General features: G+C 45.2%; 2 protein-coding genes across 2 annotated transcripts; one reads left to right on the top strand and one right to left on the bottom strand.

The window, feature by feature from the left end:
* LOC109783777 (uncharacterized) lies at positions 1–3,176 on the top strand. Its single transcript, XM_020342375.4, has 2 exons — positions 1–1,200; positions 2,735–3,176. Exons 1-2 carry the CDS (start codon positions 327–329, stop codon positions 2,770–2,772), a joined length of 912 nt encoding a protein of 303 aa, XP_020197964.1. The 5' UTR covers positions 1–326; the 3' UTR covers positions 2,773–3,176.
* Positions 3,177–3,689: 513 nt separating this feature from the next.
* Positions 3,690–10,961, bottom strand: LOC109783779 (DNA topoisomerase 2). The gene is made up of 21 exons (XM_020342377.3): positions 10,258–10,961; positions 9,401–9,690; positions 9,241–9,307; positions 8,888–9,158; positions 8,605–8,804; positions 8,315–8,524; positions 8,117–8,230; positions 7,842–7,949; positions 7,535–7,702; positions 7,270–7,455; positions 7,036–7,191; positions 6,814–6,947; positions 6,548–6,716; positions 6,181–6,444; positions 5,918–6,104; positions 5,783–5,832; positions 5,227–5,640; positions 4,998–5,120; positions 4,819–4,905; positions 4,633–4,732; positions 3,690–4,544 (listed from the first exon to the last, which is right to left on the bottom strand). Exons 1-21 carry the CDS (start codon positions 10,846–10,848, stop codon positions 3,961–3,963), a joined length of 4,473 nt encoding a protein of 1,490 aa, XP_020197966.1. The 5' UTR covers positions 10,849–10,961; the 3' UTR covers positions 3,690–3,960.
* Between the last annotated feature and the right edge of the window lie 216 nt (positions 10,962–11,177).

Raw genomic sequence — 11,177 nt, 5'->3', positions numbered from 1 at the left:
GGGTAAAGGTATCGGGTAGCTCCACCCGTACCCATACCTGCGGGTGCCATCCCTAATTCCGCCGACGGCACCACGGCCCCACCGCCGGAGCTGATGGACGAGCTCGTCGGCGATTTTTTAAAGTCGTCCTCCTCCTTCCTCCTTCTGAGCCCGAGCACCTCTTCCGCGCCGCCCTCGTCTGCAAGTCGTGGCTCCGCGTCGTCTGCGACCCCTCCTTCCGCCGCCGCTACCGCGCTTTCCACGGAGCCCCTCCCCTCCTCGGCCTCCTCCAACAGTTCCAGGTCCTCCAAGAAAGGCCCGCGCCCCGCTTCACCTCCACCACCTCGATGCCGGACTTCCCCTACCCGGACTCCGACGGCCAGGGCAAGCACCCCGTTCCCCTCGACTGCCGCCACGGCCGCGTGCTCATCCACATGGTGCAGGACGAGCGCCTGGTCTTCGTCGTCTCGGACCCCGTCACGGGCGACCGGCACGTCCTGCCCGCGCCGGGCATCGTCTGGCTCATCTGCACCGCCGCGGTCTTCTGCGCCGCCGATGGCTGCCAACATCTCGACTGCCAAGGCGGCCCCTTCCGCGTGGCCTTCCTGGCCACCGACGACGACGACCGTATCGTTAAGGCGAGCGTGTACTCGTCGGTGACAGGTGCGTGGAGTGCGCCAGTATCTCTCGACGATGGTTGCGAATGCTATGCCCAGCACATGCGAGATGACATTGCAGAAAACCTCCACCACCTACCCTATGTCATGCCTCGCCGAGTAGCCGTCATTGGAGATGAGGTCTACTTCACGCTTTGGTCTGCTCACAAAATCGTCAAGTACGACTTGCCAAACAACTGCTTATCCATGATTAACCCGCCGCCACACACTAGGAGCCCAATTGCTCTCATGGTGATGGAGGACAGTTCGCTGGGGTTTGCCTGCACTGAGAGTTCTAGTCTTTATATGTGGTCAAGGAAGGTGAATTCAGAAGCAGCTGCTGAATGGGTAAAATGCAGGAGCATCGAGCTGGAGACAATTGTGCCCGTTGTGGATCCAGATTACCAACCATTTGTGGTTGGTTCCGCAGAGGGTGTGGGTGTCATCTTCATAAACACAGATGCTGGCTTATTCACTCTAGAGCTGAAGTCAGGGCGAGTCAGGAAGGTTGATGAGCCCGCACAGTACTTTAGCGTCCTACCCTACATGAGCTTCTACACTCCAGGTATTGCTGCTAGACCTTGCTTCTTGTATATTGTCTTGCATTTTCGTTACGGCTTCTGTATGTTTGCTTATTTAGTTGGTTGTGAACAATTAGTCGTAGTGAAAGTAATATATGTTTGTTATATATATATTCACATATGAATCTTGCCAAGGACAATTCTCTGTGATAGAGAAAACTTAATATATGACGCTGGCAAACATAATGTAGTTTATGATATGAGATTTGACATGTGAAGGACCATGACCATGCATTGGTCGAATTGCTAAATATGTACGCAAACATGTTGGTCTCGTACTATCCTAGTACCTTCACTCAGACTTTCTTATAAATAACCATCTCTTATTTTGTGGCATAGCTGAAGGTCACATCTCAAACCCAGTATTGTAACCATTGAAATTGGTACTAGCATATAGCTCACCAAAGTAAAATGCTGACTTGGAGTTGGTTATGAGTTTTGTACATGATATATTTTAAATCATGGCACATTGTTATCGCTAATACGGATTAGCTGATCAAAGTGTGCTGCTGGTTTCTTTTAGAGCTGCTATTATGAAGTGTGAAGTCGTTTATTCTCTGTTCAACAGTTTACTTACAAACTGTGCAAGTCCTTGCAATCAATTGATGTTGTCTTGTTGAATTCGTCCTGATCATAATGTCAAAAGGTTGTATTTCAGCTTAATACATGAGGCATATTTCAGCTGCTGTTTGCCTAATTCTTGGCTCAGCTACTTGGAACAGAAATTATGTGTAATCTATGTCGTCTCCCTTTCATGAAATTTTAGTATGACTTCAATGTTGATCTTGTCTTTAAAAGATATGTCAAGTAGCAGTACCAGACTTCTTGGAAAAACAATTGGTGGACAAGGAACTTAGTTTCACCACAAAGCATTTAGCATTTGTAAATACTCCCTCCGTCCCATAATATAAGAGCATTTTTTACACTAGTGTAGTGTCAAAAACGCTCTTATATTATGGGACGGAGGGAGTAGATTCTAACAGGTGTGGAACTCGGATGTTTTTCACTTTTACTAAAAACTTGGAAACTGATGTTGGGATGTCCTGTCATAAAATAAGTCACCTCTTGTTTTTGTAGCCATTTTTTCAATTGTGGACTCAGGTCCGGTTATTCTTCTGTGCTATTATATATATGCAACATTACCCCTGGAATAAAATGTCTCTTTTTTTGCTACTGCTGTTGATTGGTCAAATAGTTGGTGAAGCATGAAGTGCATGCTAGGTTCAAATAGAGATTGCTAAGTATTTTGTCAACCTTGGTTAAAAAAGAGATTGCTAAATATTTATTCAACCTTGTTGATATTGCATTGTTAAAAAAGAGTATCACTTTACCGCTGAAGCTCACATGTCAAATTTTTCGTTAAGATGCATTAAATTACTTTCTGGTATAGCTGAAGCTCACATGTCAAATGCAGTCCTGTAACCTTTGGAACTAGTTATACATACAGCCGCACGTCAAATTATAAAGTCTGAGATGGACAGTTGGTTAAGAGTTTTCTGCTTTGTATTTTTTTTTCAGATCGTGGCATATTGTTGGCGCTATCGAAGACCCACTGATCTCTGATGTGCCGCTCAATAGTGATGAATTGCAAAATGGGCAAACCCATCATCTTTAGTCTGCTGCCATTGGCTTCTTCCATCCAAGCTACTAATACCAGGTTGTGTTTTGTTTCTGTTGAGGAGTTTTAAGCATGAAGGGTGCAAGTCAATTGTGATCAGTTGTGGTTGTCCTCGTTCAGTTCATCATGATAATGTGGCTAGAGAATCTGTATTTCAGTTTCTTGAGTTGGTTTCTTATCTGTTATGTAGTTTAAGTGCGAATCGTGCAAGCTACCATGTCTGACTGTGGTTCTCATGTCGAATTCATCCTGATCATGTTGAGCGCGAACTGTATTTCTGTTTAGCATATCAGGCGTACTTCTGTTATTGCTTGCTTAAATGCTTGAGTCAGCTACATGAAACCTAGAATGTCACGCAATGTTTTTCTTGTCTTGGAAAATGTCGTCAGCTAGCAGGGCAAGGGTTTTTCCTCGACACAATTGGAAAGTTATGTGGTTACAAGAAGCAGCTCTTGCTGTTCCTGTGGTTTTTGGATTCGGCGGCCGAGATGACCTGGAAACCATGGGTCCATGGGTTTTTTTTTGGGTTTTCTGTTACGAACCTGAATTGCATGTGCTATGTGGATTGCTTCTTCTCCATTCGTTTTGATAAACAGTGTGGTTTGGAATGCATTGAAATGTGCTCAATCCCATGATTTTCCATGATTTGTTCATCGGTCATGAAGACTAAAAACTGAAAAATGAGGAGCTAAAAGACTGAGGTATTAGACTGAATGACCATATCTACATGTACTCAATCCCACTTAAAGGAAAAATATGATATGTGTGGAAATACTGAGAATAAGGCCATCGCAATGCAAGCTCACAACTGAATAAAAAGAAAGCGAATAATGAAAAAAATGACTCTAGAAGATATAAATAAACTCTCAGTATTGATAGACTGAACAATGATGCAAGCTCACAGACCAAGGAACAGAAGCCATGGAGAAACTGTAAGCAACAACACATAGCTTCCAAACCTTGTTTTGATCTGAGTACACACATCTAACATAAACACAAGACGCACAAGAAATGCACCTGAGCACACCAACACATCATATTAGCTAACCAAATGTCTTAGAAACTAGTCACACTGCACTCCAATTCCACACTCTGTTTGAGCAGCTGAGCTAAGGAGTCTAGTACTCTAGTCCTCACCGGAGTAGTCAGATTCGCTCGGCTCCGACGCATCTTCATCCTCGGACTCCTCATCATCGTCGCTCCCGGAATCGGCGTAGACTATCGCCACCTTCCTCTCCCTTACTGTCCTCCTCGGTGCAACTGGCTCGGCAGAGCTGCCGGAGGGAGGAGCCTCGGCATCCTCTGCCCCTGTTGAAGCGCCCGCCTCTCTCTGCAGAAGCGAGCCGCTCTTCTTGTTGAAGGGGGAGGACCTGATCCTCCGCACCTTCTTCTCGGGTGAAGGAGCACTGAGGTTGCTGTCATCGGTAGGCTTGAATATTTCCTCCATCACTTTCTGCTTCATGACTTTGCTCTGAGCTGGCGCCCTCTTCCTGATGGTGGTAGCCTTCGGCTTCTCGGCAGCAGGCTTTCTTCCTTTGGTCTTCTTCTCAACTTCCATGGAAGACCCCCCACCCTCGCTCTCATGGCGGGGCTCTGCCATGTCTTCATCAGAGGACTCGGCTAGGGATGACATGGCCTTCTTCGCTGCGCCTCTCTTGCTTGGTCCGTTCCTCCCTTTCTTTCCTTTCTGCTGCTGTTCTGTTTCCATGGCTGCACAAGTGGTTACGCCATCAGCTTAAACTTCTAAAATATGGATATCTTATGTTCACAAACGCAACATTATGTCAGTGGCCATTACCATTAGGTTCTGGAGAGGAGTCCTCAAGATTATAAGCAGCCAGACGGTCTTTGAGAACAGCCAATTCGTCGTCCTCTTCATCTTTCACCGGTGCACTTGCCTATGAAATTGTTAAATTGACTTGTTAAAGCAGCAAAAATAAACTATGCCACACACAATGAGAAAAGGCTTGATCAAGGAACCAACCTTCTTGGGTGGTGGTTTCTTCTTTTGCGCTGCAGGTTTCGGATTCGGTGGTTCAAAATCTTCATCGTCGCTCCCAGCCAAATTTGCCTTGAAAATTTGATTGTTTTATCAGTAAAGAGCAACAGGTACTGCCTAGTCCTCTGCAATTCAAGAAATGTATCGCTTGTGTTACTCTGTACCTTCTGAGACTTGGCCGCAGCCTTCTTAGGCTGTCTCTTGGGTGCTGCATTAGATTCCTTCGCGTTTTTGGCGCGCTTACGTGATCTGTCATTCTGTTCAGCTTCAAGTTTTGCATCAAGCACCTGTATCAAAGTCAGTGAGTGAGAAGAGCAGTGAAACACATGACGTCAAGCAAAACCTGCTCAAGAGGAAAAAGAAAACATAACAATAGAGAGAAACACAACTTACATCCAGTTCCTTCTCAAGAGCATCAAGGTCTCTCAGCCAAAGAGTATTTGGCTCTGTATTACTCAGGATATTCAGATCTTCCTCTACCTTATCCTGCTGCGCAATGAGCTCCTTCACCTTCTCCATAGTCAAGGTACCAATTGACATTGCGAGAAGATACTCATAATCACTTGCTGCAGCTTCAGCAGGACTCTCATCATTTTCTTCATCTACTTCTGTAGATCCTACAGCTACTGGCTCGGCCGTGGGTTTTTTCTTTGGGAAAGGATCATATTTCTTCTGCTTCAGCTCCTGGAATAGCTCTGCCCTCTTCCTGTTATTGACTATGATGTCCCCAGAAATAACAGCGAGAATAAACCTAACTTTATTCTTATACTTCAGCAACTCAATCCCCATGTTTTCCAACATTACTTTCTGCACAGCATATGTTACATAGTTAGTACAGTACTTTGTAAATGAACAACCAAAGGAAAAAGTCAGTTTCTGCACAGCATATGTTAGTTAGTTATTACAGTAGTTTGTAAATGAACAACCAAAGGAAAAGGTCAACATGTACCTTTCGTCTGACATAGAAGTCGAGCCTCAAGTCAAAGAACTCTTTAAGTACTGCAAAGTTAACATAATTTCAGTGACAAAACCACACGAAAAAAGACTTGTAACTATAATACAGGTCCATGTTAGATATACTCACCGTCCTCTGGGGTGTCATATTTTCGGATTTTACCATTTGAGTCAAACAAGTGCATGTTTGTTGTTCCTATTGTGGTAGTCAGCTTGAATTTCTTCTCAAGGCCTTCTTGCTTAGCTATATTCATGTTTTGCTCCGTCAGGATGAGCTCAAAATCTACATCCGCATGATCACACTGCGACCTTATTTCCTGTAAATTGGTTCAGTTCAAGAAAGTCAAAACATCTGAAACCCCAAGAGAATGAACTATTTGTACAATTAACTACCTCTAACAATGGTGGCTCCTTGCTCTTTTCCTTTTCCTTTTCCTTGTCCTTGTCCTTCTTCTTTTCCTTGTTCTTGTCCTTGCTCTTTTCCTTTTCCTTAATAGGAATAGGACACATGGATTCAAGAAACTCTTTGTAATCTGTAGTCCAGCGGCGGACAGGAAGCTCAGTAATTTTAAGCCTGGTGTCAGGAACTTCCTCTATAACACCAGTGATGGTATATGTCACACCAGTTGCCTTTGAACTTGTCTCCTTCAAAGAGCCCTGTCAGGTGATGAACAAAATTTTGCATCAAAATCATTTGTTGCATTAAAGCAGTCAAACTGTCAATGTAACAGAAATATGCTAGTAAAAGCATTGCACAGACCTTGAACCCCCTGTACCAAGGAACCATTGGTACGATAGTCTCGTTATTTAGCAACCTTTTCAGATTAGCAATAATGTCTCTTGGATTGTAGTTTGGGACATAGGTGCTCCATCCAGTGCCAATGCCTTCACTTCCATTGACCAAAACCATGGGAATGATTGGCATATACCTGAACATAACATGGCATATTTTAGGTACACAAAAATGAATTGAATTGCAATCATAATTGGCAGGATGAATGTTCGAAGAGATAATATATATATTACCAACTGGGTTCAATTGACTGCCCATCTTCATTCAAATAGTTCAGAAGAACATCATCATCCTTTGGAAAAATTAAGCGGGTGATAGGTTGCAATCTGGTGAAGATGTACCTAGCACTAGCAGCATCTTTGCCCCCCTGAAATGAATGTAAACAAGCAAAGAAGCATGAGAACCCGTTACAAACAGAGTCATATGGTACTTGGCTTTAACAAAAGCTAACCCACCGCATTTCTGGTACCAAACTGGCCACGGGGCTCCAAAAGATTGATATTATTGCTGCCAACAAAATCCTGAGCCATTCCTATAATTGTGCTTGCTAGACTCTGCTCACCATGGTGGTATGCTGAGTGTTCTGACACATAACCAATAAACTGTGCCACCTGTAGCCAATAACGGTAACAAATTAAGGAACATGCATGATGATTCCAATACACAAATTCAAAAACTCTTTGGCGGACCTTTGATTCTTTAACCAAATTCTTCTTGAACGAGCAAAACAAAATCTTCCTCTGTCCTGGTTTAAAGCCGTCGACCATTGAAGGTATTGACCGTTCAAGGTCTGCCATCGAGAAGAGTATCAGCTCTTTGTTGATAAAATCACTGTACTTGATGCGTTTCTCCCGTTGGTCAAGGCAAGTTCCAGGCTGCAATATGGTTTGTGTGTTACTATTGATACAGAATAAGGGACTTGTTTCAAACAGGGAAATGATGCAAATATTAAACCTGATAGTTGGTCAGCCAGTCCTTCCTCTCAGCAATCTTTTTCTTGCTGAATGCTAACTCAATAGCCTCACCATCTTCTTTGTCATCTGCCCAGACAAAATCCTTCTTATGATGGGTAATATCTTCAAAGTAATCCCGACCTTCTTGAGCTGTGCTGGTTCCCAGCCCCTGTACCAGTCAAAACTCTTATCAAAACCAAAAAATAACTACAGCCATCTTTGTTATAGCTCCTTCCAGTAAAAATAAGGGGGGAAACACCAAATTTTGCGAAACCATGCAAGAACTGAATAAGGGGCAAAAGGCGCACCTTGTAGTACTTTATAGTCCACGAACTTGCACTTCCACCTAAGCTCTCTTTCCATGCTTCATAGTCTGGCATAGAGTAAAATGACTTGACAGCTTTGCCCTTGGTTGCCTGGACAAATTAACGAAAGCATTATTTTTTTACTGGAGTGACAATACCAATTTGATCGGCAGGGAGAAATATAAAAAACTGAATGATAAATATTAGGATTTAATATGTATTAATGTGTATCTTAACACACACAAATACATTTGACAACGACCAAAAGAATTGCCTACCTTGATAATTGGAGTGATGAACTCAACCAAGAAAGAAGGAACTTTGAGGAGAGATGGCCACTCTTTGTGAATGAAATTGATCAGCAACCCTTTGATGTGGGAACCATCATGGTCCTGAAATTTCATCAGTTCAATCTAAGCCAAGAAACAACTTCACTTTGACTAATTGAGATAAATTGGAGACGTTGTCAGGCAAACCTGATCTGTCATTATCATTAGGTGGCCGTATCTCAAGCCCTTTGTACTATCATACTTCTTTTCATGCTGCAGACCTAAAATTTTCTTTATATTCTGGATCTCTGCATTCTCCATTAGCTGCTTATGGCTTGCTTCTCTCACATTTAATAATTTACCCCTGAGAGGAAACACGCCATAGTGGTCCCTTCCTACTACACCTATACCAGCCATCTGCAGAGAAAACAGGCTGAACTCTTCAGTATGACAGTGAAACTGTATGCTATGGCATTTAATAGTTTCGTGTTACTCACAGCTAGAGCCTTTGCTGAATCTCCTTCAGTAAGGATCAAGGTGCACTTGTCAGAGTTCTTCCCACCAGCGTCATTTGCATCCTCCAGCTTAGGGATGCCAACAATACTTGTCTTCTTGGTTCCATCAGTCTTCTTTAGTTCCTTGTTTAGTTTGAACTCGGCCCAAGAAAGGAGATTGCTAACAACACCCGAGCTAGAGACTGCAATTGTAAGAAGTGAACATTATCATTAGTGGTGCATCCACAATACACATCAAGGATAGCAAAGTTAACTCATCACATACCCTTCTTAAGGAACTCTTCAGAGAGCTCGCATGTGGACCCAAAGCTTGCTTGACGAGTCGTCAAGGTCTCTTTGGTCTGTGAATCAAATGCAGGGTTGTCAATCAGCGCATTAACAAATACCCATAGGTAGCCCTTCACTGTATGCAACTTCATGTTAGCCTGCTTGTTCTTCTTGTTCACAACGCCCATCACATGGCTGGCAATTTGGTTTGCGACGTAGTCAACGTGAGTTCCTCCTCTTATGGTCGCAATACCGTTTACAAAACTGACCTGCAATCCAAACAGAATGTATGAGGAATAACTGTAACAACACACTACAGAGGAGCTTCACAGGAAACTAGCCCACACTTACCTGCTGGAACTGGCCTTCACTTAGACTCACACACACCTCCCAACGATCATTTACCTTTTGGTAAATTCTGAAAGGAAGGCAAATTTGAGCATCAGAAATAGTGCTTGTCAGAGATTTCCATGGAGATGCTCAAACTGGTAAGAAAAAAACTTTCTCAAACCTTGGTAGCTCCATGCCTTCTTTAGAAGCAGAGTCGATATACAGTTGCACATAATCTGAGAAGCCTTTTACTGCCACCTTCTCGCCATTCAACTCAACCTTCACCGTTTTGCCAAGGGTGCCGGCCATATCAACTACTCGCTTCATCATGAGTGCCACAACATCAGCTTCGAGCTCGGTCATGTTGAACTTTGCAAGGTCAGGCTTGAAGGTAACTTTGGTCCAGTTCTCTGACTGCTTGCACTTCTTAATCTCGGGCTCCGACTTCTTCCCCATGTTATCAGAGAAAACCTGCACATGCATTCAAGGAGGAATGTCACAATGTATGATGCGCTTGGTAATTAGGGTGGCTGTGCCTAAAGAACTTTCAGGAGACATTAGTTAATATACAACTATTGGGTGTACCAATCCTGCAGTTAATAGTGAGTGTACAGACTACAACCCTAGTAGTCAGTTTAAATTAGCTATGTGTCTTCCTAGTAGTTTTAAACTGATGTGCATATACATGGTAAACCATACTGAGCAATGCTATAAACTATCAAAGGAAACAAGATTCGGATTAGTAATAATTAAAAAAACGTATGCAAGCAGGTTGTACAGACGAGAGACTTTGAACCAACCCTGCAGAATCTCCATCCGTTTGTCCAATTAAACAACAAACATAAGAAGTACGGTCTCGCACTCCAGTACCACCAGATCCTCAACTCTAGTGTGGTCACAACCAGCCGCACCTCGTTAGAGTCACATGGCACATCGATTCGCTAGATGCCTCCAGATCTAACTAATCCAGCCCCAAACACCGACCCGAAAACCAGAATAGCAGCAGTAAAACGGTCACGGGGTCAATGATTGTCTTACCTGCCTGTACCTCTTCTGCCGGCGGCCATCAGCGGTCTCGATGACGAACTCGGTGGAGAAGATGTTGGCGAGCTTGGCGCCGTAGCCGTTCCTCCCGCCGGTGGTCTTGCGCTCGTTGTCGTCGTAGTTGCTGCTGGTGAGGAGGTGGCCGAAGATGAGCTCGGGCACGTAGATGCGCTCCTCCTGGTGGATCTCGACGGGCACGCCGTCCCCGTTGTTGTAGATGGAGATGCAGCAGCCGCCGACGTCGATGTCCACCTTGAGGGAGTCCATGGAGGGGTCGCGCTGCTTGTTATCGGCGGCGTTGACGAGGATCTCGTCGAAGATCTTGTAGAGGCCGGGGACGTAGGCGACGGGGCGCTGCACCATGGCGCCGCCCTCGTAGACCCAGAGCGGCTGCGTGTGCTTCTGGACCGAGCCGACGTAGGTGTCCGGGCGCAGCAGGATGTGCTCCAGCTGCGTCTTCTTCTGGTACATCTCCTCGATGGTCTTCCCCCCGGCGGCCGCGGCGGCGGCGGCGGCGGCATCCCCCGCGGCGGAGTTGTGCGAGGAGCTGGACTTGAGCGGGGGCTTCTTCGCGGCGGGCGCCATGGCGGCGGGCGCACGCTGAGGTGGCGTGCGCGCTAGCTAGCGGCTGGGGTTTGGTTTTGGGTGTGGGGGATTGCGGGGTTGGGGGTGGAATTGGTGGTCTGGCACTGGCTCTGGCCGGGGAGGGGGAGGGGGGTGGGGAAGGAAACGGTCGAGGCGTTTGAATTTTGGGAGCGGGGGTCGCGCGGGACACTGAGCGGTGGAAAGCGAATTCGAGAGGCTTCCCGCTGTCTGGCCCGCGTGTAGGGAGAGGGGAGTTTTTTCTTTTTCTTTTTTTTAGGGAGCGGAAGCGAGGGGAGGCTTTTTGGATGCCGCGCCCACTTTTGAAGAAG

This window comes from Aegilops tauschii, chromosome 1 (assembly GCF_002575655.3).
Source record: "Aegilops tauschii subsp. strangulata cultivar AL8/78 chromosome 1, Aet v6.0, whole genome shotgun sequence".
Lineage (NCBI taxonomy): Eukaryota > Viridiplantae > Streptophyta > Magnoliopsida > Poales > Poaceae > Aegilops > Aegilops tauschii.
The sequence above is the reverse complement of the archived record's forward strand: the minus strand, read 5'-3'. Positions and strand labels throughout refer to the sequence as shown.